The sequence below is a fragment of the Chelonia mydas genome, chromosome 9 (genome assembly GCF_015237465.2).
Source record: "Chelonia mydas isolate rCheMyd1 chromosome 9, rCheMyd1.pri.v2, whole genome shotgun sequence".
NCBI classification, from domain to species: domain Eukaryota; kingdom Metazoa; phylum Chordata; order Testudines; family Cheloniidae; genus Chelonia; species Chelonia mydas.
Window position 1 is genome coordinate 8,523,077 of NC_057855.1, and position 27,762 is coordinate 8,550,838.

The window sequence follows — 27,762 nt, forward strand, 5'->3', positions numbered from 1 at the left end:
TTTGGTGCTGACAAGGTGGCATTTCAACATCGTCAACACTGATGTCAGGGAAGCATCCCCCGTGATCCACTAACCAGAGAAAAGTAGCGCTTTCTGTTGGATGTACTCTGTGGCAAGGTGGGTTGGTGCTAACATAGGGAGAAGTGTGTCATCTATCACTCCACTGCAGTTTGGGAACCACACTGCTGCAAATCCACCCACTGTGTCCTGCACGTTGCCAAGAGTCACGGCTCTGCATAGCCGGACCATCCCTGACAGGTGTTTGTCTGACCTGCTCTTAAAAATCTCCAATGATGGAGATTTCATAACCTCCCTTGGCAATTTATTCCAGAGCTTAACCACCCTGACAGTTAGGAATTTTTTCCTAATGTCCAACCTAAACCTCCCTTTCTGCAATTTAAGTCCATTGCTTCTTGTCCTGTCCTCAAAGGTTGAGGAGAACAATTTATCTCCCTCCTCCTTGCAACAACCTTTTATGTACTTGAAAACTTCTGTCCCCTCTCAGTCTTCTCTTCTCCAGACTAAACAAACCCATTTTTTTTCAATCTTCCCTCAAAAGTCACGTTTTCTAGACAGTTAATCATTTGTGTTGCTGTTCTCTGGACTTTCTCTAATTTGTCCACATCCTTCCTGAAACGTGGCACCCAGAACCAGACAAAATACTCTAGTTGAGGCCCAATCAGTGCAGAGTGGAAGAATTACTTCTCATGGCTTGCTTACAACACTCCTGCTAATATGTCCCAGAATGATGTTCGCTTTTTTTTTTTTGCAACAGTGTTACACTGTTGACTCAGATTTAGCTTGTGGTCCACTATGACCCCCAGCAGTCACCTTGTCCCCCGCTGCTGTGGTTCTTCGTGCAGCTCTGCAAATACCGGAGGATCGTGTACCCTGCGTTTGCAATGCTCATGAAAGCAATGCAGAACTGGGCAGACTCCATGCTTCTGTCAGAAGCGGCGGACAGCAAGGAGCACCGTATGGCTTTGTGGGATTTTAATAAAAGGCACAAAAATTATGGGATATGGGTGGCGTTACTGGATGGAGAAAGTTACCTGATGGGACCTTGACCCTTTGCTCCCAGTCACGCCTGTGTGACTCATTTCTGCCCCACGAGGCATTGCCAAATTTTCCCAAAAGACAGTGCACTGGACAACGGCAAGTTGCATGCGGTGATACCTCCTTGTGGTGTACTGCATGGTGCACTAACACAAGTATTCCTGGTGAGCACATGCAAGGAGTCGAGCATGCACACGCACAAGCGATCTACGAAGGGCAGTAGGTTTATGCTGACGTAACATGAGTTGACCAAAGCTGGCAGCGTAGACATGGCCTCAGCCGGTAGTTACGTCACTGGAAGGAAAGCTACTTACTGCAATGGTTCCCCAAGCGTATTGTCTCTACAGACCCTCCCTGGAGGGGCCGCATGCTCTGCCACACACACCACCAGGCAAAGCAGAAAAGCTGTTAGGGGCTAGAACACCAGGGTATGGGACACCAACACCTAGCCACTGCTTAGCTCCTCTCCCTCCCTTGGAAACACCACTGAAAACTCTACTGCAGAGGGAAGGAGGGCAGGTCAGTGCGGATCTACAAAAGCAATACTTACTAGTGAGTGCGCAACCTTTCTTTCTCCTTCACTGCACTGTCTTTGCAGTTCCCCACCCTAAGAGACAATTAAGCAGCAGAAACCCTCAGGAAAAAGCCTAGTGCTACTGATTAAGAGCCTTATGCATTACTCTGATTTGGAAATCCAATCTAGACTCAGCAAAGCAAATGCTTTTAAGCCTACCAGGAGGCTGGTTCACACTCTTACAGAGACATTATGCAGGCAGGCTGCAGAAGCTGCTATCCCTCCATGTGACTGGGCTCCAAGTCCTTTAGACGTGGAGGTTCCAGCTAAGTCAGGGGTGGGCAAACTTTTTGGCCCGAGGGCCACATCTGGGTATGGAAATTGTATGATGGGCCATGAATGCTCACAAAATTGGAGGCTGGGGTGTGGAAGGGGGAGAGGGCTTCGGCTGGGGGTGCAGGTTTGGGGTGGGGCTGGGGATGCGGGGTTGGGGGTGCAGGATGGTGCTCTGGGCTGGGACCGAGGGGTTTGGAGGGCGGGAGGGGGATCAGGGCTGGGGCAGGGGGTTGGGTGCAGGAGGGGGTCAGGGATGCAAGCTCCGGGCTGCGCTTACCTCAAGCGGCTCCCGGAAGCAGCAGCATGTCCTCCCTCCGGCTCCTATGCGAAGGCATGGCCAGGTGACTCTCCATGCTGCCCCGTCCGCAGGCGCTGCCCCTGCAGCTCCCACTGGCCGTGGTAGCTGGCCAGTGGGAGCTGCGGGGGAAATGTGCGGAGCCCCCTGGCTACCCCTATGTGTAAGAGGTTAAGGGGGGACATGCTGCTGCTTCCGGGAGCCATGCGGAGCCCCGGACCCCACTCCCTGGCCGGAGCTCGAGGGCCAGATTAAAATGTCTGAGGGGCTGGACGCGGCCGCTGGGCTGTAGTTTGCCCACCCCTGAGCTAGGTCATACCACACCGATTTATAGCGCTCAATCCATTGTGCTACTTTCTGAGCTGAAGTCACCAGGTCTTTGGGTCCCCTAACGGCCTGGTAGATTTAGAGTTTTACCATTTAGACTTTACCCTGGCTTTGCCCTACAAATCAGGAGATACTGGTATGTGGACGGGCTCAGATGAAAATCCAGGACCACCACTAGCCACGAATGGGGATGGTGTCTGCCATGTACACTTTTTCTTGATGGAAAGTCCAGAGGGAGGGTCTGCAGCTCGCACTCACCTCGCCAATTCCACGGCCACTACCAAACCACACTTTAGCGAAAAATGGAGACAGCAGACACCCAAAGAAGCCTCTGTGTGTTTAGATAGCCAGGCTCATGTCCCGTTACGGTTACAAACCGGTGGATACAAGTTCAGATTTAAGGAACCATACTACGAAGGGATGAGGAATAACTGAAGTCCCTTGGACACGTCAGGCTGAAATAGCTGCCATGTACACTTGACCTATGGCAAGAGAAGCCTGAGTCCGCAAGGGGGACAGAAAATCCCAAACTGAGACAACAGGAGAAACTCCCTTAGTTTTCACAAGGCAGGAAACCCTGATGCTGCAAGTACAGCTTTATTGAGGCGATGAAGCTGCGGAGTTCTGGCTAGATCCCAAGTTGGACAGTACCCCGCCTCCCGACAGCCTCCTGCATGCTTGAGGGGACATGGCATTCTTTGCTTCCTGTTCTAAACGGTGTGCAGCATTGCTGAGGGCCCAGAAGCAGCTGCATTTCAGTCGAGAGAAAAGTGATTTTTGTATCTGGTTTGTACCAGCACCCACTGTCCTGGGTCTGAACTGGTTAGCCTGGGTCTGTACTTATGGTGGAAGAACGTACTTCCTTCCAAGCCCCATTCCCTCTTTTATTAATGTCCAATGCATATGAACGGCCATATTGGGTCAGACCAAAGGTCCATCTAGCCCAATATCCTGTTTGCTGACAGTGGCCAGTACCAGATGCCCCAGAGAGACTGGACAGAACAGGTAATCATCAAGTGATCCATCCCCTGTCGCCCATTCCTAGATTCTGGCAAACAGAAGCTAGGGACACCATCCCTGCCCATCCTGGCTAAGAGCCATTGATGGACCTACCCTCCATGAATTTATCTAGCTCTTTTCTGAACCTTCTGATAGTCTTGGCCTTGACAACATCCTCTGGCAAAGAGTTCCACAGGTTCACTGTGCATTGTGGGAAGAAATACTTCCTTTTGTTGTTTTAAACCTGCTGCCTGTTAATTTCATTGGGTGACCCCACGCTCTTGTGTTATGAGGAGGCGTAAATAACACTTCCTTGTTTACTTTCTCCACACCAGTCATGATTTTATAGACCTCAATCATATCCCCCCTTAGTCGTCTCTTTTCCAAGCTGAAAATGCAATAGCCAAGCCCCTGGTTAGACAGCAGTAAATGCATTGTCATCACTTATTTATTTTGCTTATTAAGTACTTTGGGATGAAAGGCACTTGAGTGTGAGACAATTAGTAACCGATTTGACTCATAGCATCACCTCCTCAACAAGTTTCAGGCCAGCAGGCCCGGGGAGGAGCAGAGAAGTACGGGCTCTAGCAGAGTCATGCTCCCATCCCGATACAGGAGTGCAGCAGGTTTGCTTTACTCTACGGCCTCCAGAGCCTGGAAAAGAGCTGGCAGTGAGAGAAGCAGACTCATCCTTCTGGGGTTCTTGCTTCCCTATCCAAGCTACTTATTACATGGCTCCGTCACTGTAGGATCCATTCTCCCCATTGTATTTATCCTGTTGGCACCCATGAGGCAGGGCATGGCTACCATCCCCACTGTACAGATGGGGGAACGGAGGCACAGTGAGGCTACGTGAACTCGCATAAGAAAATAGAAAATCTGTGGCAGAGCAGGGACATGAACTCAGGTCTCCCATGTCCCCAGTTAGCACCCTAGCCACTGAACTGTCCTTTCTCTGTGAGAAACTGCATGTGACAACCACAGTCTGGGCCAGTGCCCCAGGGATTGAACCAGAGCTCTCCAAGGATGGAAGCATGCGTCTTTACAGCTTGGGCTAAAGAGCCAGCATCCCCTGACCCTCCCGACAGGAGCTGACATTTCTGTAAGTGCTTTTCAGGCTGAAGGATCCCCAGAAGACTCCTGACACACAGATCACGTCTGTCAGAACCGAGATGCAGCCACCTCTAGGGGGAACGTGGCAGCCATTTAACAGTCACAGCACAACTGGAAGCAGGAGAGGAAGTGAAGCAGAATCCCTGTCTAAAAATAATAATAATAAAAAAATCAAGCTACTAGAACTCAGGGAGGGGGACAGGCTGGCAGAAAGTAGTTCCTCACTCTGGACTTTCGCCAGGACTCCAGGGATGACGCTGCCACAGGATGACACCACAAGAAGTTAGGATTTCGGTTTCGCATCTGGCCTGCAAGTCAACAACTCCTCCAGATACACAGCACCTATTGCATCAAGGGGAGCACCAGCTCAGAGGGCCACCTGCCAAAACACCACTTCCTGCAGCACCCGGGGTTTTCGGTAGAGATCTCTGCCATCCAAGTATTGACTCAGCCCAACCGTGCTTAGCCTCTGGAGTCAGACAGAATGACAATACCAGGTGGTCTGGTTGCAGAAAGCTTCTCTTTCAAAAACAAAGCCCCACCCCAGTGAATAAGGGTCATGGGAGGGAGCTAAAACACACTGAAATAAATCATCCCAACAGCACACACCATGACTCACCATGTACAGGGCCTGTGATTACCGCACTGGCTGTGGGCAAGGAGAAGGGAATCTCCCCCCCCCGCCCCGGTACACATTGAACTCGATATTCTGAGGTCCCCTCCCTCTGCAGGGATGAGGGAGGGTTGTCCCGACAGCATGAAAATTCAAAACTGCATGGTACAGGGTACTTTACTGTCCAGATCATTAGACCAGCTGTTACTCTCCACCCCAGCACCAACTCCTGTAGGACTCTCTGCTCCTTCTTAGGGGTGGATAATAACCTCGAATTATGCCGTTTAAGGGCTGAGACAGTTTTCTATCCACATTACAGTATTCTAACCCAGACAGCGTCTTTCCAATTTCTCTATTCCTTTCCCCTGCAGGACGAAAGCAAAAGCCTCACGAGTCTAGATAAATTAAACCCATCACATCCCTTTGTCCGGCAACCCTGTCATTTTGTTAAAGGCCGCAATCAGGTTTGCCTGGGACAATCTGTGCTTCATGAACCTGCGCGGTTCACGCACATTACTCTTTCATAAGTGCCCACAGATGGATTAGCGTCACAGTAGCACCGTTCCAGCTGCGGCTCAGGTGACCACGCTCATTCTAAACCTCTATTTTCAAGGCACTTCATTTCAAGAAAAATTATCCTTTGGGCTGAACTCTCTCATGCTGGTTCAGTCCAAAAGTGGTGTGTTGCAGGGGGTACAGGCTGGAGTAATCTAGAAAAAGCCTTTGGGTGTTTGAATGATGCCCAAATAAAGTGTAAAACCAAATCTAAAAAGGAGAATTTAATTTTATTTTTTTACTCAAATCACAAGAATATGAATTTAAAGGGCACTGATGGGTCAGAAATAATATTTAAGAGTCAGATTTCCTTAACTATGTTGCAAGTAACAGATTTTTAAAATTCTAGCTTACTTCTCTTGCTGCCTTGGAATCTGTCACCTCTTCTTTTAATTATCTAAATAATTAGTTTCACTTCCTGGTTTTCATGCAGTAACTCAGTGTTGCAACGTGGGGCTGAAAATAATTGGCAAATGTTATGATTAGTAGGCAGTTTTTTAAAAAGTCATGGTAACATATCCATTAGTCATTGGTTGCAAAAAGTTTGCTTCTACGAAGTCCAGACTTTGGCCCCAATTTGACCCAACGGCATCCCTTGAAAAAGCTCAAATTTAGTACACAGGCTTTGAAGGAACACGTGCTTTGCTGAGTTTGGAAGAGAGCTGGTTGAGGAATAAATTCAGGAGTGAGAACAGCATAGCACGCATGCTCTGGGCGTGCTCTCTCTTGGCATTTAAGCGATTAGACATTCACATATTATTGAACTATGCAACCATTTCTCTAGTCTAACAAAAGAGAAGGAAATGTACACAAAGCCCATTGTTCCTGTAATACGATAGCTCTGATTTTATGTGCACAGAAATCAGGGAAGCTGGGCTGCTTTCTAGGCAGTGGATTACTTTGAATATATTGCCTCCAATCTTGTCTCAGATGATCATGTGAGCAGGTACGTTGAAAGTCATGGGGAAGGGGTGTGTTGCCAATGAGACTTCAAACAGACATCTCTAGAGATCCCATCAGTCTGATGTGATGGACACCAGGCATGAAGGAATCTGGATAAACTGTCCCCTACAAGAGGGTTTTGTTTGTTTGGTTGGTTGGTTTGTTGGGGGGGGGGGGAATGTCAGAAGCAAAGATACCACGCATTCTGTGTCGATCCCTCGAAGACAAGCGTCTGACACAGTGCCAGTGCTAGCCCATGGGGGGGCCCTAAGCAGGAATATTTGCCCTCCCCCATACTAATAATTAATAGGAGCCCCCTTTGAGCTGCCCAGGGCCCTAAGCAATTGTTTAGTCTGCTTATGTCTAGCGCTGGCTCTGGTCTGACATGACCTGCACCTGGAAGAAAAAACTTCACCCTAACATTGTCCCATCCAAAGTAGGAATGGTCTGTTTTTAAAGAAAGAGACACAGTAAACAAACGAAAGGTGGCATAGCAGTTTGCTGAGGCAATGCAAGGAGGGCACGAGTACATTGCAAAAAAAAATAATCACCTGAAGCAGCAAGTCTCAGAGCCCGGGTCAAGCCAGCTTGGGCTACAAATAGCAGCGTAGACGTTTGGCCTTGGGCTGGCTGGAGCCTGGGCTCTGACATGGCAGCGAGGGGGGTGGGTTTCAGAGCCCAGGCACCCGCTCACGCATCCACACTGCTAGGTTTAGCCCGGCAGCGTGAGCCCGAGTCAGTTGACTCGGGCTCAGACTCATTGCCACTGGGTGGGTTTGGGTTTTTTGTGTGTGTTGTTATTGGTTTTGGGTTTTTTTTTTTTTTTTTTTTTTTTTTTTTTGCAGTGCAGGTGATGCACATGAAGTGACACAAAGTAGATGTGGAGTGCACATGCTCACAGTGCAGCTGGCCTGGGACCCTGTGGAAATTAGCAACCATTTGGGGGTGGGGGGAGAAGATGGCACATCCCTTTGAGGAACTCAGCATTTGAGCCCAAAGCACCGAAAAGACAGCAAATCCTCCCCTACCCCCGCAACATTCCTCCTCATTCAGTGATCCAAAGGAGTCCAGAGAAGCTGCGTGGGGTTGGCGGAGCTGCAGAGACAACGTAATCCAAAAACCACAGCCAAGGGTCCGCAACCTTTCTCCCTCCCGAGAGAGCTGCCTCTGGAAATCCCCATTCTGGGGAGAGCGGCAAGCAGTGCAACCCCCCCGCCGAAAGAGCTGTGTGCTAATGACATAAGGACAACGCGCTCGAGAACGAGACGGCAAATCAATGCTGTGGAAACGTAGCGTTCAAAGCATGCCAAAGACCACGACACTGCCTTCTGCCTGGCGGAATGAGCCCTCGACCCCCGAGGGAGCAGGATGCTAGCTTTGTCTAACCAGTCTGAATACAGAAATCTAATCCCGCCGTGTGGAGAGGAGGATCTCTTCAAAAGCCACAGGAAGTCTGCAGTGGGGTGGATTTGCAGCAGGTTTTCCCATCTCAGCAGTAACTAAGGATTCGCTTTTTTTTTTTTCCAATTAAAATGTGATTCCTGGCCCTTATAGGCACTTTCCCCCCAGAGATCACAAAGAGTTTAACAAAGGACGGTAAATAACATTGACCTTAAAACTCTCTGGGGCAAGTGCCATTTCTACCTCTGTCTGAATAGTGATCGGCACAATGGGGGCCACAAATGTGATTAGAACCCCTGGGTGCTATGCAACAAACAACATCCCCATTTTATTACTAGGAAAGGGAGGCAGAGAGGAGTGGAATGAGCTGACAAGGTCCCCGTCTCTATAAAATCCATCTTAGACAGGTTAGGTTTGCATGCGAATGGGCACACACACATGTACCAAACCTTGTACTATTTTCAAAGGATGACAGAAGACCCCTCCCTTGCACAAGGGCATGGAAGGCAGCGAAAACAGCCACTTACTTTTTGGTTGTATCCCAGGGCAATCCTTAACTCACTAACAACAGAAGAACTCTAAAATGACTGGTAAAGGGATAAGAAAATGGAGCGACTTCTCTAGGTTCTCCAAATCCTTAAGCTGCTTTTGTTTATGGACACGTGACCATTTAGCGAAAGATCTCCTATTCCACAAGCAAAATGTGATTTCCCCAGAGAAATGCAAGGATTCCCCTTTTAATAACCCAGCAACTAGTGCATCACATGGAGATTTTTAGGTCTAAGGAGCTTTCCTTACTGATGAGGAAAGAGGTTTGGGCAAGAAGAAAGGGATTGCCATGGACAAGGCTAGCAGAACTGAGATCACTTCTTGATCAATTTTTGTTGAAAGAAGGAGATGGGGAATGAAAGATGCATCCTCTTTCCCAATGTAACGATCATTTAACACAAAGTTGGAACCCCTGATGCACCGGAGTGGACAGATACTATTCTGACTCATTTGGCAAAAAAAGGAGTTTTCTTTAGTCTCTATGAAAACTACTCATGTTGATCTGACTTATCTGCTAGTGAGTTTTTTCCTCCTGCCCCAGAAGGCAAGCTGAAAGCATTACCAGAAGCCCCATCCCTCTCTATGACTCCAGGATCTCCCTGGCTGTTCAGATAAGTCACTGCTGCAGAGCACTGCTCCTTCGAACCTCTATTGCCTTTTCTCTGATCAGAGAAACAAAGGCAGAGACGCAAGTAAGGTAAAGTCTTAGCCCCAGCAGCTTCCTGTACAACATGAATTGTCTGAGTATTGCTGGGCAGGGCCTCTGTCTCACAATCTAGTCTCCGAGACCACCTACTAGAAACCCCGCCATCTCCTGGAAGAATCCAGGAGAGACCCTATCAACGTTCGAATCTGAGCAACACCATAGCCAGTTTTCCCATGCTCACTCTTGACCTTAGGGTTAAGAAGAGAGAACCAAATGAATCACACCCTTATAAGTGCAGGCTCTTAGAAGTCAGTTCTCTAAATATGGATACCCCTGCAGGCTCTCATGGTGACAGTTGGCTGCCACCACTGCCAGACGCTCTCCCAACACCCTCACTCCTGCAGTTTGCCCTATGGGCACTACTCTGTACAAACCAAGGTAGCCTTCCCAGTTGAACCCATGTTATTTACTGCTTTGCTGACACATGGAAGCGAGTGTCCTAAATGGCTGTGGGTCCTGAATAATCTTGAGAATTTAACCTAAGGATTATACTGCCCAGAGACGTAGTATGGCGCAGACACCAGCCCCACTTCTCTAGCCTCCCTCTCCAAGAGATACAGGACCTCACCCCATAGCTGCCTAGTGCAAGGAAGACTTGAAGTGGAATAGGATGGGGACTGAGTTCTGGCATGACCTCATACTGCGTAACCCATTCAGTAAGCGGCAGGACCCACTGATCCCACGGTTCCCTGTTAGGCCTGTAAATAGGGACATCAGAAGCTGAAATCAGAAGGGGTTCTAGTTCCTCCGGCAAACTGGAGCCCCTCAATGGCATGCGGTGCTCGCCCTGATGCCAAGGAAAGGACCAGGAGGGGGCAGGCCTGGGCCATAGCTCCCAGCTGCTGGAAGGCACCGAGTGCTAGCGAGTGCACTACAGCTGATGTTAACTAGGTATCATCGGTGTGAGCTTTCATGTTTCGAACACCATCAGGCACCCAGGTGGAGACCCAGAAGTACAGATGGTCATCAAACTGAATCACAGAGGATCAAACTCCAATGTCCAGGTGTCACGGAGTCCCCGGGAGATGCTCTGGAACTGCTCCCTGCGAAGCCAGTCAGGACTCTGGGGAAGTCTCCTTTCTGTGAGCAGCCTGTCTGCAGGACACTCAGCTCACACAGCTTCCACCTTCCTGGGTCTGACCTCAGAGCATTCAGCATCCTCTGCCCCTCCGTGCACTTCCCACAGCGAGTCCGCTCAGGCATACCTTAGACACATACTTTACTCCAGAGGAAGAGAACATGTTACGGGCCATCTAGCCATGTGCTTACCTTGGCACTGAGTATCTTTCATGGCAGGCTCATATCCAGCAGCGCATGTGCAGGCTCCAACCGGTACCATCCACTCCCCATCTCCATTACAGTACAGCTTCAGGGGCACAGACACTTCCACTGCATTGGGGATGCAGGTCCCAGGGGCAATGACCAGAGAAGTGGGCTCGGCCCCAGTTAAGGTCTCCGGAAAAACAGCAAAGCCAGCAATGGTGTTGGAGCATTTCTTATAGAAAGCGCGGACAGAGATGAGAGACATACAGGCACCCAGGTCCTGGAAGGCCAGGTAAAAACCATTCTTGGAGAGAGGCCCAAAGCTGCGCACCTTGGTGTTCACACGGCCAGACTCCAGCCTGGAGAAACTCTCATCGGGGGCAATTGTATCCACTTTGATGTAGGGGTTTTCCATCCAGAAGGGGCTAGAGGCAGAGGCAGAATCTGTATCCGACTCGTAATAGAAGAGATTGAAGGTCTCTTTGCAGGAGCCCGGGATGTTGGGGATGCTGTTACAGTCCCGCACAGTGAATTTCAACTCCACGTAGACTCGCTGGACGTCCTGGCGCTGGATGAACTGAGTACGAAGCCAGTTGTTCTGATTGGCCTCCTGCACATTGCACACCTGGTATGTTCGGATGGGGTTCATGGCCTCATCGTAACCACTGACTTCCTCCCACTGCAATGGAGAGAGTTTGGCAGGTTAGCCATTGGGATGGGCAGACCGGAATGCTTCAAAACATGGCCCCACCCCCACAACAAACTAACCGAAACCACATTGCATAAACCAGACACGTGATTACCCCCAAAAGCACCAACACACGCACACAGTCAGTATGAACCGAGGTTCCCATATGGTCCGTCCCTGCCCTGCTCTCCCCTGGCCCTACTCCCCTCGTCACGCTGAAGACTGTGAGAACTTGACTCTTCTCTGTGCTATGCCATGCACTTGCAACTCCCATAGTAATGAAGCAGAGAGCTATGAGCTGGTCTGGGGAACGGGGGTGATTTCACAAGGCACACAGCGGGCACAGGAGGGAACCCAAAGGGTGCCCTTGTCTCGTGAAGCGTCCCAGTTCGGAACAGATCAAGACCTGCAGCTCAACCTGGAATCGGGAGCCCTGCGCAGGCCCTGAGAGGAGGACCCGAGTCTTACCCCGGTCTCTGGATGAGCCGTCCACGCCAACTCGGATGTCACCCACTTCGTATCCATCAGGGTTTCTGAAGGAAAAATGGAATTGAGAGACAAGTCAGGGTTTGGGAAAGAAACAGGAAGGAAATCTTTCAAAACATTTGCAGAGCTGCTCAGTTTGGGGGGCGGGAGGGAGAGGAGCAGAGTCAGACGGACTCCGGATTGCCTCCAGTCAAGGGGAGAGGAAAGATCCCATCAGGAAAATTGCTAAGGGAGCAGAGTCACCAACGAAATAGCAGGGAAGGGAATGTGGACAGCAAGCAAGAGCAGCCATCTTCCTTTCAGCAACCTGAATATTTAATTGATTTAGCTAAGTATCTGTGTATATTTTCACTGAGCCCCGCTTGTTGGGCATCCACACAACCTCCTCCCCCCAAATACCTCCCTTGCTGTGAGGGTCTGCCAGCAGGGGAACAGCCCCCCCCACCCCAGCACTGATGTCTTTGCTGCGGCTGAGGCTGAAAACGCCTGTTCCCATGACAGGGCGGTGCAGGCCAGGCAGGTTTCTCCAGCGGGGAAGGGATGGCAGGCTGCTCTCCCAAGCTGCCCCACATCACTCATTTCACAAGAGGCGAGAAGAATTTGACCGTCTGGCCGACATTCCAGGAGCGGATTACAAGCCAAACCTCCCCGTCAGCATTCCCCCGAGAGCCCCAGCCCCAGCCCCAGCCGTGGGGGGGAGCGAGAAGCCAGTCTGAGGAGAGCTGGAACTGCAGCCAGCTGGGCCTAATCCCAGGCTAGGCCAGGCAGCCCTACCGAACCTGAGCAAACTACAGTGGAAGAGTCCTGGCTAGCAGCAAACTGTCTCAATCCTGGTCTTAAAGAATTGCTAGGGGTCATGGCTGGGGTTGAGGGGGGGTGTCAGAGGCCTGGAGGCACGACACCCCCCATTTCCTCCACTACAACCAGCAGAAAACCTCAATCCCACGCCGAGCGCCAGCACTGCCTAGCGAAACGGGTCTTCGCTCGTGACCAACACAGCCTAGCTCCTGCCCCCAGTTACCCAGCACAAGCTCCCCAAACCCAGGGCCTTTCCCGAAGGCGCAAACGCAGACTCAGGTCAAAATGCCATTGCAGGGCAAAGAAATGCCCCTTCTGAACCGCACGTGGGTCTGTGCCCCCGCCAAATCTGTCCCACAGGCAGCCTCCACCTCAGACTGCCCCCACTCTTGGCACACCACTCACTGCACTCTGCCACTCTCAGGGAGCCTCTCTTCAGGACACAGCCCTGGCCAACAGGCAGAGAGAAGAGTCTTTCCTCCATCCAGTTCACTTGTCCCCATTCCCTTCAACCTCCCTTCTCCCCCCACCCCACTTTGTGCCCTTTAGCCAGGATGCCCTATAGGCCAACCCCCCACCTCCAACTCACGTCTAACACACACTTCCCAGGAGGCCTACGAATCCCAGTCCCCCAGTGCAACTCCCTCAAACATGGCGACACTCAGCAGCTAGGAGTCCAGCACCACCGCTCAGTCCCCGGGCCATCCCACTCCCTTGCATGTGGTCTAACCGGCGAGCTCTGGAGCAGGAGCTCCTTTGCTCAGCATGGGCGGTGCTATCCAAACACGCTTTGTACGCAGGGAGTCAGAGCTCGTCAGCCCAGCCTGCCGTCTCTTGGGGCATCACTCTAGTGGGGGCATTTCTCCCTCCCTGGCTGTGGGAAGTGCAGTGGCCCAGGGCCAAGGCATGAAACTTTCTCATCCTTCTGCCTCTCCCAACTGCCACGGAGCCTTCCCCATCCATGAGCCATCTGCCTCTTACAGGAGATATACTCCAAAGCGGCTTTCCCTGCTGTAGCGTAGTCTGGATGCAGAGGCCACTGGGTCACTCTCAGGGTGTGGGCAATAGCTCCCCATCCCAAGCATTCACTAGCGCACCCCATAGCGCCCTCCATGGTTCACATCCCTGTATCCCAGCAGCTCCCCGGGGCACAGTCAATGATGCTGGAACACTCACCACTATTCTTCCAATAAGACACAAGGAATCTACCCCAGGCCAGCAGAAATTGCCCCAACTGGGGACCCTTTAGAAGAGGAAGTGAGAGGACTATCAGATGCCCCAGTGCTGGCCAGCAGGGACAGGAAAGTTACCGAGCAGTAACTGGAATTCTTCCCTCAGGGGCTTCTCTGCTTGAGATCCACCCGCAAGAGAACCTCAAAAGACCGGTACAACGAGTGAGGAAGGAAGAAGGAGGCTCTGCTAATGCACATCCTCAGGGGAAACTCCATTCGCTGGTCAATCACCTTCCTCTTCATGACTTGCCTCAGCAGAATCCCAATCTTGGAGACTAAGCAGGGGGAGGATGGGGATTAGAGGAGATGCTATTAATACCACAGCCCTGGTCGAGCCAGTGAGCTCTGGTACCAGGATCCCAGACTGGTCTCAAGAGCTCTGACACCCTCTCCACTAGAACAGTCTGGGCTGAGCTGGGCCGGTCTTCCCCATAGATTTTGCCACAGAGAGACAGAGGAGTCAATCTGTTTAGGGATCCTCAGCAGGGCCGGAACTGCTTGCTTTTTTGCCAAACACCAGGCATTTGGCATTCTCTGGAGAGGTAATTCCATTTCAAGACAGACTGTGCGACTGATGCTTCATACTCATCCTGGTGCTTGCAACTCCAGCTGTTTGCCAGGGAGCTCCTTTTCCCAGCCAAGTGAATGGCAGAAAGGAGGATACAGCGCATGTTCTTCTGCGCCAAGATAATTCTGTGGGACAGATGCATTGAGACATACACTGTCCTGCACTGGAGGGTAAGCAACAATGCTGCTTTGCTTCTGACCAGCACAGAGGGAATCGCATTGCTCAAAGCTCAGGGCTACATGTGAAGCCTCTTGGGCTTCTGCATCTGTGGGATGCGACTCCCCCAGCATGAATTGGAACTGTCCCCATTTTTAATTCTCTAACAGCTCCTGTAGGTCCCCTTCACTGAAGCAGTGTGCGTGCGCACCCCCACCCACCCACAGCAGGGAGTCCTGAACCTAAATTGACCTGGTGTGTAGAGGGAATTTAACAATGAAACAAGAGGCCACATTTCAGCCTTGGGGAAGCAACACACAAGGATCAGAGAGGCCTAGACACCAGATGAAGCACTGAACAAATTGCATTTATACCACCCTTGCTATTAGGCCAAGTGAGTCTGGATCCAGATGTAGACCCTGACCCTGTTGTTGAAACATCAAGGGAAAGAGTGGAGGCTCCGCTGCCAGGAACGCAAGAGCCATGCTCCAGATCTGACCAGCCCAGGCAATGGCTATTAGACCCTGGGCTCTGCCCAGCTTCGCTCTCCTGAGGTAGGAGTCTCTCTGCAAGAAATGGCAGCGAGGTCTTGAGCATGGCACAGGACAAAGCATCAGAAATCTCCAGTGGCTCTTAAATAAGAGAGTACATTTGGCAGAGTCTAAAGAAGTGAGTTGTGCCCCACCCCATAAAACTGATTCTCATGGTTTCCCTTAGAGACCACCAGTGCTAGTCTGGATTCTGGTAATGCCCATTCTCTACCTGAGAGCTGTCCTACTGAACATCGCTGCTCCCACAGACACATGGCCTCAAGACAACAGCGCTTCTCCCCCCATACCCTAGTCACTCCAGGCAGCAGAGTCAAATTGCCTTAAATTCCAGTGTATTTGTAACATCCTGGATTTGCCAGGTTTCCTGCAGAATGCCGGATGGGAGAACTGCCTGAATATGAGCCATCCACAGCAAGGGGGCTAGAAGAGAGAGATCAAGGTAATTGGATCGCGCTGCCAACCAAAGCAGAGCATCCCAAACTATTTAGGCGGACCGCAGGCCAAATCCAGACTGATAGATGCTTTTGAACAGACCCCAAAATAACTTTATTTACTCATCATTGTTGTGGGGGTTTTTTAATTATTTTCTCTGGTGTCTGGACCTTGATTATACCTTGACCAAGATATTTGGACCTTGACAAAAAATAGTTGACTACCCCTGATTTAGGGCATCACTAGCCACACGTGCAGGCTGCATTCCTAGAGGGTAACCACTGGTCAGCCTGGACTGTAGCTGCAGTCTGGCAAAAGGTGTCATGAGACAAGCCAGCTTCAGGGAGACCCGTCTGTTCCCCGGGGATGCAGCGTCATTACAGAGATTTGCATTCCTCATTTCTAGGAGCCTTTCCTTCAGCAGAAAGGCTGCAGCCACAGGAGTCCAGGGTGCCTCCTATAAAAGTCAGCCTGACCCAGTTTGTTTGGAGTCCCAGATCTCTGCAGGGGGAACAAGTTGCGCGCAGGGATATACACCCTGTGAAAGGACAGAGCCCTGACGAGCCAGTTGTCCAAATATGGGCACACTTGTGTTCCATGATGCCTGAGATATGCAGCCACTGCCGTTAAATGTTTCATGGAGACCCAAGTGGCTGTGCGGAAAGCCAAACAAGTACTCTGCATTGACAGGGATTGGTCTTTGCCAAGTCTGAACGTTACATCTGCCTGCACGAGTTCAAATGGCGACAGGGAAGTACAGCATGCATCACCAAGGCGGAGAGCTCCGAGCCAGGCCCGAGGGCTCAGAGAGAAGGAATTATCGCTTCCAATGGAATCACACAAGACTTGAGCTTCTGCGTAGAACCCTAGCTCTCTAGCATGATGGGGCACAAGCCTCTTTTGGGATTAGGAAATACTCGGCATAAAATCCATACTCCCCCCAGAGCGGACTGGGTATTTCTATCGTTCATCGGAAAGCCCTTCCCTGACCAGTTTCTCGTGCAAGGGGTCTGAGAAGGGAGGAGGAAACGGCCTGAAGCGGGAATGAATTTCCTAGCTGTGCTCTTCCACCTCCAGGTCCCAGTGATCTGAAGCAACTCCACCGTGTGTCAAAAGGAATAAGAGTGGCTGACCCCAGAGGTGGAAGAGGAAAGGGCTGTAATGGCGGCTGGCTCAGGAAGGCTGCTGAGAAGGGCCAGAGGGGCCGATGCAGAGAGTCTCCAGGCACCAGTACTTGGTGCACCAGGAGCGGGAAAGAGATAAAGGTTAGGGAGCCCAGTGGCTGAAAGCCACACATTTGGGAGAGAACTTGGATTTGAGGAGCCCGGAATCAGCCAGCCATTCCACCAAGAAGGAGCCAGAGGAAACCTAAAGGTGAACAGACCCGAGTCTCCGAGCAACGCAGACATTCACACGAGTGGATGAGGGATGCCCAGGACCGCTTAGCACAGAAAGCCACTGGGCGTTCCCCCATTCCAAAGACTCCAGCTAAAACAGAGTCTATAGGTTCTTAGTACAGGACACAGTGCCCTGATGGCATCTTCTGAAGACCGTGGAAATGCACACAGACAACAGGATCTGCGAGGCGCAGACCCTTAGCCCCCGTGCCACGCATCCCACAGAGCCAAAGACTCCCTTGCTACAGTCCTCACTTGTGCCAATGACGCCTAAGGAAACTCCACCCATGGCACCTGGAGTATTCCCTTCCCTCCATCTCCATCCCCTGATCCCTAGTAGCTGGTGTGCTGGCCTTTGGGAGGACCCTCCCTCCCAGACATCATGTTCCTGCAGCTTCCACACTAAGGGCAGTGGAGTTCTGTGCCTTGCTGAAACACATGGTGGGAAGCAATATCCTGGACCCTGACTCAGGCTATGAAGCATTCAAACCCTCCTGTGGATGGCCTGCTTCGCCAGGCAATAGAGGCCCCCGTGGGACAAAGCTGGCACACCCAGGAAATGCCCTTCTCCAAGGTAGCGCAGGCAATGCACGTGCTGATCTACGACAGACATGTCACTCTGACAGGAGACAGGCCGCCCGCATCCTCGTTACTCCAGACCCACCATCTGATCTGAGTAACGGCCGGGCAACAGCGCAAGCCCACAGCCAAGGCCAAACACCACACAGAAAAACGAGAGACAGTTAACAGTGAGCTCCGAACCAAGGAAAGGGCCGCAAACAGAGGGCAGAAGGCAGCTCCCAGGCCTGAGGCGGTGGGGCCACTTGAGCCTTCCAGGCCTTCTGTAAGCTTGTCTCAGAGATCGGTTGTATGTGAGGGCCATGCTTGAAACGGTTCTGGGACTCGCTGTACCTGCCGCCTGAAGCAAGGAGCTGCAGAGGCAGGACGCTGTCCTGAACGCTACCGCGCCACCTTGTTTTCTTCATCAACTTTCAAGTCTTTACAAATCCCAAATTGGATACACACCGCCCGCCCCTTTCCCTTTCTGATGGAAAGGGTTGTGATCGCACGCGCAAAGCGCCAGCTGCTGTCCAAACAGAACAGGCACAGTCATCGCCTGCCCTGCCCACGCTCACAATTGAAGACAAGCAATGCGGAAGAGGCGGCAGGTAGACAATAAGCAGGTAGCCTCACCACCCCTTTGCTTATTCATGGTCCGTTGAAGACTTTTTGCAGGCACTGTGGCAGAGGGGAATTTTGAGGAAGGATTTGAAGGAGCAGCGGGTGGTAGCTTTGCAGAGCCACACCACATGGAAAGTCGTCCGCGAGTGGAAGACAGCATGAAGAGTGTCATGGGAGAAGAGGAAGAATAGGTGGTCGAGGCTGATATTGATGGCAGAGCACTATGAAGAAGAAGCAGAAGTAGAAACTTTTCAGTACTTAAGGCTTTGACGCGCCATTACAGTCTGAGTTTTGCTATTGACCAGGATTAGGGCCAGGATTTCCTCTCAGTACCTGCTCCAGCACTCATATGCAGAACTGGGGAGACCACTTCTCACAGCAATTCTGGGCACTTATTGAACCAAAGGGGGGCAAAAGAGAATTGGATAAGTTCAGAGGACAGGTCCATCAACGGCTATTAGCCAAAATGGTCATGGATGCAATCCCATGCTCTCGGTGTCCCTAAACCTCTGAGTGCCAGAAGGTGGGACAAGCAACAGAGGATGGATCACTCAAATTGCTCTGTTCTGTTCATTCCATCAGAAGCATGGCCACCATTGGAAGATCGGATGCTGGGCTAGACAGACCATTGGTCTAACCCAGTATGGCCATCCTTAGTTCTTATGCATTCTTTTCAGTCAGCTCCTCAGAAAGAGTCCAAGAATCTGATCCACTGGGTACAAAACCTTACGCTTTCTTGGCTTTGAACTTGCGACATTGCCAGCTATCATGATGCTCTGGCAAGGTAGGACTTTGGCCTCTCAGCTATACCTACCCCACTGGGAAAAAAGAAGGGCTCAGATTCAAGCAAAGAGCTCCTTAGAAATATCCAAGAGAAAAGTTCATGGGTTACTCAGGCCAGAGCGTCAAACAGAAGGGCTGGGCTCATTCTGCAATCCACTGAGAGAGAATGCAGAAGCCAGGGATCTTTGACGTGCGCCCTTGAACATTTGGGTCCATACCAGAGGTGAGCTTCACTCTGGACGGCAGGAATGGAGCCATGGCCAACACAGCCTTGTCGATGCTAGGCAATGGGCGAGTGGGGCTATTCATGAGTCGTCATCCTATTCACAGCTCCTTTGCACACGGCAGCGTTTGCTGGGAGGGGGTGCCTGGCTCTGGGGCTTGGTCACATCCCCTCCCCCACAGCCACACAGAGAGGTCTCTGAGAAGAAGGGAGAGAGCCTTGGGGCCTGGGGATGGCAGAAGCTTGCTAATATCTGGTTGCCGCTTATCGGCAGCAAACAGAAGCAGAACACGCAATGATCTGCGGGTGGTGCTGCCACCAAAGGGGGCATCTTCTGCACATTGTAGTTCCCTCCCCAGCTCTGAGATAATTATAGCAGGAACGAGTGGCCTTGTGCGCTTCCCATTCAGGCACCTATTGGTACAATTAATCCCAGCCCCGTTCTAAACTGCAGCACAAAGGACTTTGGAGGGAGGCCCTTTCTCGGGGAACAAAGGGCTGCCTGTGGGAGAGAACCTGAGGTTGCACTTTTCCCGCTGACGCGCATTTCACATACACAAAAGCAAAGCCACACAGAGTGCTGTGTATCAGGGCAGACCCTGCAGGGAAACCCTTCCATGCACTTCCCAGACCCCAATGCCCAACCCATTCCTAGATCCCCCCACCCCACCCCAATCCTCTGGGAGGAGCCTTCAACCAAGGCAGAGAAATGCCCAGTCAGACGTGCTGACCAGCTGCTGGGGACTATCCCAGGACAAGCTTCTGCTAGGGAATTCGCAACACCCTGAATCCCATCCAGAGAGAAGTGCCCACATCCCATTCAGCCCTAGTCACTGGCAAGGGGACACGTGTGATGAACCGAGGCGACATTTGCACAACTTATACATTCTGGCTAATAGCGTGAAGCTGTGTTATGAAAAGCAGCTGTACTGCGAGTCCCTATACGTATGAGGACCCAGCACTGCCGACAGGTCTTGGAGAAGGCATACACCAGACAGGAGCAATGGGAAATACTTCAGGGTAACTATGTTACTTAGCCCTCACAAAGGTTATGCTAGAAAGCAGCTCCAGCCTTGGAAATCCAGTCTAGCTCAACCCTTCTGAAGGGAGAGGGGAAGGCAGGAGAAGTGGAAACTTACCAGGAGTAAAACAAGAGAGACCAAGTGACCCAGAGTGGTTTAAATAAAGAAACACACAGGAACAGAGGTGAGATAGGAGAAAGAAGCATGGGGCAAGACACAGTAAGGTCACAGAAGCTGGGTAAAGGACTTGTAGGAGGGAGAGGTCCCCCAGCATGTAGCAGCCCAGGAGGGAGAGGCCCTGCCTGCTTTCCTGAGCCCAGAGGGGCCAAGGACTCTGGACAAACCAAGGGACTCAGACCCCAGCCCAAAGAATGCCCTGGAGTGGGGAAGAAACTGAGGCAGGGACATGCATGTAATGTTTGTTGTGCATAATCCGCACTCTCCTGTGCTTTATATGATTAAGTATAAAAGAGCATAAAGGGGCTAGTCTCTGCGCAAAGCGTATGAGTGTGGTGCTGACTGCTTTACAACTACTGCGAGCCCCTGAGAGTTCAACTGTAACCAGAAGCTTCACACCTCCGGGGGTGGGGGGAGTTCTGGAGAGGGGTGTGTTTAAGTAACAGGGGTATCTGGGGGCATAGGGCAGATGAGCCAAGGAGCCCCATTTCTAAGGAGTAGCAGACTGGGCATCCATGCCCAGGAAGCATGCCAGACAGCGCCTCGGAGGCTGCAGCGCTGGTCCCTCCCGTGGCCTAGCAGCTTTCACACGCCCTGTGGGAGCCGGAGCACAGACTCCTCACAGCTGTCCTAGTGGGTGGCCAGCAGGGAGCACTCGCTAGGACCTGTGACAGTCCCACACCCTCCAAACGAGGCAGATCCCATCATCCCCCCGCCCCCTTCCCTGTTACAGAGTCTGGCACCCCCACTGCACACTGCAGGAAATGCCCATGCCTCACCAGGCTGCAAAAAGCTCTGCTTGCTCCCCTCCCCGCTGCACGCCCCAGAGCTGGGAACTCTGACCCCTTCACAGTGACTTTCCCGGCACGGGTTCGGTGGCGAGCCACAGGGGTTTCCATGTGAGGGAAGGGGCAGGAAGGGAGAGGCTGACAGGCTGGGGGACAGGAGAGCAGAGGGAGACAGCAGCTGGGGCGTGTGTGCAGTGAGTGGGGAGAGGAGACAGCGAGTGTGGTTTGGTGCTAGACTCCCAGGCTGGAATTAGCAATGCCGGGGCACTGGCAGTAGCCACAGAGGGGCTGCTCACCCCCCAAGTATTTTTAACAGGGGAGGCCCTCTCCGCTCCTTCCCCACACGCCCCAGGAGCTCAGAACGGTCAGCGCAAAGCTATTCCAGGCCCAGGAGGGGCTGTGACCCCTGAGCACAGGACACAGCCCTCGGCAGGATTGCAAAGGCCGGAAACATTCGCTGGCTGCCTTTGATCTAGACAGATGCTGTGTGGCAGCTCCCCCTACAGGAGCCGGGAATCATTGCCGCTGCAGACACACACCAGCACTAGGGAGCCCTGAAGACTCCCAGCAAGTGCCCAATACCTCCCCGCACCCAGACCTTGGATCGCTCAGCCTTCTAGGTCCTGGCCACGAGACCCCCTTGGGGAATCTGCCCAGCCAGGATCAGTCCTTCAGCTCCTAGCTCCTTCAGTTACTACGTCTCATCAGACACAGAGACCAGCTTTCCTGCCTCCCCCTTCTTACCCTACAACTTTGCCCCCACAGGCTCCAGTCTTGCCCCTTCGCCTCCGTGTCTATATGTTCTACTTCACCCTGAGCCAGAGCAAGGTGCTCCACCACAACAGTGCACTTCGTCACCCTCGCCGCAGCGGGCGGGCGGGGTCCCAACCCGAGCATATCGTGCAAACAGATTCACTCCGCCCCGCCGGGCCCCCCTGACCTGCTGCAGAAACGGTGCAGCCACAACACAGGGGCAGGCGCGGCTCCCTCTCTTCTCTCACCGGCGTGCATGACAAGTGCCTGTTGCTGACACTTTCCAACCCACAGGTATCTGGGTTTCGCCTCCAGAGATGGGCGTGGAGGGAAAGAGGGAACACCATGGCCCAAAGAGCTTCTCCCCCTGGCTGGGCTGACGCTCGCATACATGGCTGCAGAGGTAAGGGGCACACCTCCCCCACAGTTCAGAGCCAGCGATCCGCTGGGAGCAAAAGGAAACCAGGGCCGGTGTCACAGCTGTGGCAGTCTGTGCCAAGGACATTTGGAACACCATCAAAGAAAATCAGATCTGCTGAGCCAAACACTGGCACATGCAACCCAGTGTCTTGCCTCTGGCAGTGGGCAGAGCCTGCCCCACTTAAAGTTGTGAGCACTTAATAACAGACTCATTATTTTTGTATTATGGTAGGGCCTAGAGGCCCCAATGAGATCGGGGCCCCATTGTACAGACACAAAGGCAGTCTCTGCCCTGAAGAGCTTACAACATAAACAGCCTAGCCAAAGGAAGTGGCTTCATTTCCTGAAGGGGAACTGAGGCACTAGGAGATTCAGTGTCCCGACTCCAGGCCACACAGAGAGTCTGTAACAGAGCCGGGAACCGAGCCCAGATCTTGAGTCCCGGGTTGGTTCATTTACTGCAAGGCCATCTTCCCTCTCTGAAGCCTGCTGCTTTAGGGGAAGGTGCAGTGCCCCCCCACTCCCCAATCCTGTGCCTGGAAAACTAGCCCAACCTAGAGGGTGCAATCAACGAAACCTGGGGCAGGAAGTGGGAGACGGCAGGGGTTGTGAGAGTGAGCAGCCAGAAACTGCATCTCCTCTCCCTCCCCTGTGTTTGCCCACCCCCCAGCAAACACACCTCACTGCTCAGGACTCCCCTCACCCTCACCCAGACCCCCTTGGTGATTTGCAAATATAAACCCCAGACAAAAATCACTGAACAGGCCAAGAGGAAGGAGGCCAGAGGTAGCTTCTCTGGGCTGGAGCATTTTCTTCAGTCCCCGGTGTCTCACCCGCCCGCTGCTAAACCCCTGAAGGGAGGTTTCTAACTGGATTCTTCCCAGGAGCTGCTCTCGGATGGTAACAAGACAGACGAGAAGCATGCCCCACTTACCGCCCTGCCCTCCCGCCAGGGGGTCTAACTTCCTCACATCACAACAGACTGAAGCTTACTAACAATTCGTGGGCCTCGTCATTTCATTGCCAAGCAGATCTCCCTGCAAGTGCTGGACACGCAGCCCCTGGGCACCAAGCTTCAGGGAAGAACAAGAAGTTTCTTGCTGAGCAGCAGACGGTGCCTGGGAGGAGGGGAAAACCCACAGGGGGCTCAGCCTTCCTTCCAGGGTCTGACAGATGATGGGGATTCACTCCCTTCTGCAGTGAGCTAGAGCTTTTGGTGCCATCTCCCAAGCGGGCAGCCCCACCAGAGCTCTGCCAGGCCTCGGCACCTTCTCGGGCAGCAGCAGCCACGTTTGAAGGCACCAAGGAGGAAGAGAACCCAGAGTCGTTTAGAGCCAGCTGCTCAGAGCCCATCTCAACACTGCAATTACTGTTCTATTAATACCCTGGGGATTTTGGGAGTGCTACGCACCATGTGCAACTCCAGGGTCTGCAGAGGGAGGCGGTTTCAGGTGGAAGAACAGATAGTCCCTGGCTCCAGCTCCCTTTCCCAAGGTGTGAGACCCAGAGCCACCCCCAACTGCTCTCCTCTGCAGGAGCCCTTTAACATCTCCAGATAAGGGGCATCTCTCATTCCTACAGGGCTGCTTATGGATTCATTCGCAATGGAGCCCCCCCAAGTCTCTGATCACTGGCTCGCTGACAGGTTTCAGAGTGGTCTCAGCCAAGCCTCCGGCTGCCATTTCTTGCCCCCAGGGCCTCTTCTCAGCCCTACAGCCTCCAACACACCACAGACATCTCCCTGCCCCATTGCAAGGGGCTGCTGTCCTTACCACTTCCCTACTCTGGGGTCCAATCTGGGCTCTGGGAGAATGTGACTGACCCCAGGCAGCAGAGACCTCCCAGGCCAGCAGGCAAGAAAGTGATTTATAAGTCACGCTCCTGGCAGAAACATTCACTCTGGCCACTCTCCGGCCATGGAAATAACTCAGCCGAGCGGGTGACATCAGCCCCGCGAATACCATTAACCGGGACACGCAGGCAGCAAACTGCTCCACAAACCCATCTTCGTTTCCAGACTTTATGTCAAAATAAAACCTCTCCACACCCTCCAGCGCTGTGGCGACCAGGAGAATACAGCCTGCCGCACTCACAAGTCCCCGACAGCCAGGGGAGAGAGCCACAGCACTGCCTCTGCATGGGGCCAGGCACAGCAGAAACAAGCAGCTCCCTGCTTTTCGATGCTGCACATCTGGTTTCATGGAGTTCCCGCAGGGGCAGAGCCCGTGCTGGGAGGCTCAGGTGTCTGTGGCCGGGGCTCTGGGCTGCACGTGATTCAGGGCCACCAAACAAGCTCCCGTCCACCAAGCGACGGGAGGGGAGGCAGACGACACAGTCTCCGGGTTTGCACTGGCTCCCGGAGGTGGCAGCCGTTTCCGGGCTGGGATACCTCCCCCGAGTGCTGTTTGCAGGTTATTCTTCTGGAAACATTCCAGGAGAGGAGGGGGAAAAATGGCAAGAAGTTACTTATCGCAGATCCAGAGCCATTCAGCCCACAGACACAGCGGCTCGGAGAGGCAGTGCTCAGTTGCCAAGCTGTATCCCATCCAGTCAGCCCCGAGATGGAGCCTCTGCCAAGACTTCCCTCCCCACTCCTGCCTGGGGCAGTTACCCGAATCTCCATGCTGCTCTCTGCTCACTTCCTCCAACTCTCAAGCACCAAACCCATCTGGAACTGTTTAAACCCAAATATCCTTCCCCCCCCCCCCTCCAAAGTCAGATTCTTCCGAAGTTAAAACAAGCACAGAATCGGGGGGGGGTGGGGGGTGCCAGGCCTGGCCGACTCTCTCCTCTTCATTTCAGTTTAATTTCTGGGGAACTAGAATAAATCTGTTCCTGGCAATCGTTCAAGCCCTGCACATTTTTCTCATTAATAAAAAAAGGCCGTGGACTGCATGCCGTTTGTGCAGGCATGTAGGACAGCCCCCCCCCGAAGCGATCCCTACAGTGGGGTCTCGCTCAGGCCTCGGCTCTCACTGGGCAATTGGCTGAATTAGCCAAGTGACAAGTGGGGCTGGTTGGAGAAGTGGGCAAGCCTCCCCCACCCCCGCTCGGACAGATTTCAGCCGCTCCGCCGAGGGTACATGGCCCCACCTCCCAGGGAAACTGGTCAGAGCAAATGCTGCAGCAGCAGCTGCCACCAGGAGGCTGCAGGGTGAGGTCCTAGGACATCCGCTCTCTCCTACCATCCACCCCCCCCTGAGCTAACTGCCTCCCCAGCTCCATCTGGGCAGGAAAAGCTGGGGAGAAGGGGGCCTTTGGGTGACTGCAGCCTCAACTCGACGCTCTCCGAAGCGGCTCTTCCAGACGGAATCAGGCCCGATGTCTGCAGCCCCGCCATGGCCAGCAGGGTCCAGCGACTGCTGGCATTCCAGGGGAGGGGGCTGGGAAACAGGTGTTGGTCAGCGGCTCCCAGTGCATGGGCGGGACGTGCCAGCCTGTGGCGGAGAGCCTGCCGCTACGTACAACGACCAGCGAGGCTGGACGCTTACGCACGCACACAGAAACCCCCGGGGAAAGGTTTCCGCAGCCACGTCACGCGACTTGGGGTAGCTGTTTGTGCCGCTGAATTCCTGCCATCAGATGCCCCTCGTAACAATGCTGGGGGAACCCGCATCCCGAATCTCCCTACCTGGGAGCACTCAACATCACTTGGCATTCCTCTTCATGTAAAAGCACCCCCCAACCTAACCAGCATCTCTTGCCCACCGGCACTGAGCCAGTACTGCCCCAGCACCCTCCCACAGCAGAGGAACACCTCAGTACAGCATCTGCAAGTGCGAACACTTCAGCAATTGTGCATTAGGGTGCCTGACCTTGATGGGAAGTGGAGACAGAAGAGTCTGATGTGCTTAACGGCAGGAGGAGGGATGGAGGAGTTGTTGGAGGGGTGACCAGTCAATCGCGCTTTGCTATGGCAACCCCATCGGCGCGCAAGCAGGGCGAAGCAGAGAGCGGGGCTGCCCCGCAGCAAGGCTTCCACCATGATGAACCCCAGGCTGCGGGGAGGCAGGGTGTTGAAAAGGCCCCCGGCCAAAGGAGTTGCCAGCGCGGCTGGTCCCTGGGCTATCTGCAGAGCAGAGAGCACTGGGGGGGGAAATAGGGCGCTTGCGGTGCTTGGCAGAGGCTCGGCATCATGGCTGCCAGATCTCCACCCCTTCCAATGCCATCTTCCCGATCGGGACGTGCCACGGCAACCCAGGCATTAGCAAGGGCTGGGAACCGTCAGCTAAGCGTGAAGTGGAACGCCACCAATGCACATTCCTAGGTACGTTTGTTTTTAAAGGCACCCTTAATCAGAAAGGAGAGTCACAAGGCAGCCCTGTGTAGGTGGCCTGTTTTGCTTATAAAATGGTTCCTGGTTTCCTTCGTGGCTAAGCCACCACCCTTCCCCACCTGTCAGCAACACTCCTGGTCTGCCCTATCTATCCGAGCTATCCCAGCGCCAGGCAGGGCTTGGCCATCGCTGTATTTCCCCGTTCGCCTGACTGGAGAACACCCCCATTTTTAAAGAAGTTCCTTTTGAGCCTCATTCAACGCGACCTTACTGAGCAACAAAGGGGTCAGAGCGGCTCTTCAGCTCGCCTGCCTGTGCCGACACAGCGGGGAGGGAAGCCGAGACCGGGGATCCCGATCTGTTTTTTTGGCCACCGAAATTCGACTTTTACTGACAAGCCAAATAAGGCGATGTGGCCGAAACACGACAGCTCCGTCACCCGTCTGGGCCCAGAGCTCAACATGAGACTGAGGGAGGGAAGACGACCCGGGTGAAAGATTTTTCCCCTCCCTCCAATATGGCGGCTTCGGCTCAGAAATCCCGCTACGAGACTGGGCTGCCCCACCCCCACCGGTGCCCCGTGGCTGGGGGCAGAGGGGACTAGGAGAGGACAAATTCAAGGCTGAGAACGGGTTTTCTGTTCTGTGCCTGTTTATTTCCTAGTGACATTCAGGGAGCTGCGAGCACACTTCACCCAGCTGCGAGCAGGAGCACGCGCATCCAGCTCCCCGTCCCTCAGCCACCGACTCTCTCCCTCCCAGACACGCGGCCAGCCTCAGAGGGGAGCAGCAGACCCTCTCCGTGAGAGAGCACTTCTCCTTCCACTGTTACCACATATCGCTGAACCAAAGGGCTGAGGAAGCAAAGGGCAGGACAGACCCCCACCCATGTCAAGATTGAGAGGCTAGCGGCCCCGAGCTGCCCCGCGGAGTACTCCGCGCACTCCCTGTCAACTCAGGGCTCTGCCTGACCCTCCTGGGGACGGCTTAGCGACTCCTTCAGTTGCTACCTTGGCCCTTAGGGCAGAGCCAGGCCAAGAGCCCTGCAGAGAAACTGAGCCTCCATCCCACCGGCTTCTCCGGCCAAGGGGCGAGAATCCCAAACTAGTGAAGCAGGGCACCCAAATCCAACCTGAACTGGGCCGAGAACATTTTTTGCCGT

General features: G+C 53.2%; 1 protein-coding gene across 2 annotated transcripts in view; it reads right to left on the reverse strand.

The window, feature by feature from the left end:
* Positions 1 to 27,762, reverse strand: part of EPHB3 (EPH receptor B3) — a 45,878-nt gene that overhangs the window by 12,328 nt on the left and 5,788 nt on the right. For both annotated transcript variants that reach the window (XM_037908915.2, XM_037908914.2), the window contains exons 2-3: positions 11,826 to 11,890; positions 10,676 to 11,348 (exon numbers count right to left, since the gene is read on the reverse strand). In XM_037908915.2, the coding sequence (XP_037764843.2) occupies positions 10,676 to 11,348; positions 11,826 to 11,890 (738 nt within the window). The remainder of the gene's footprint in view (positions 1 to 10,675; positions 11,349 to 11,825; positions 11,891 to 27,762) is intronic.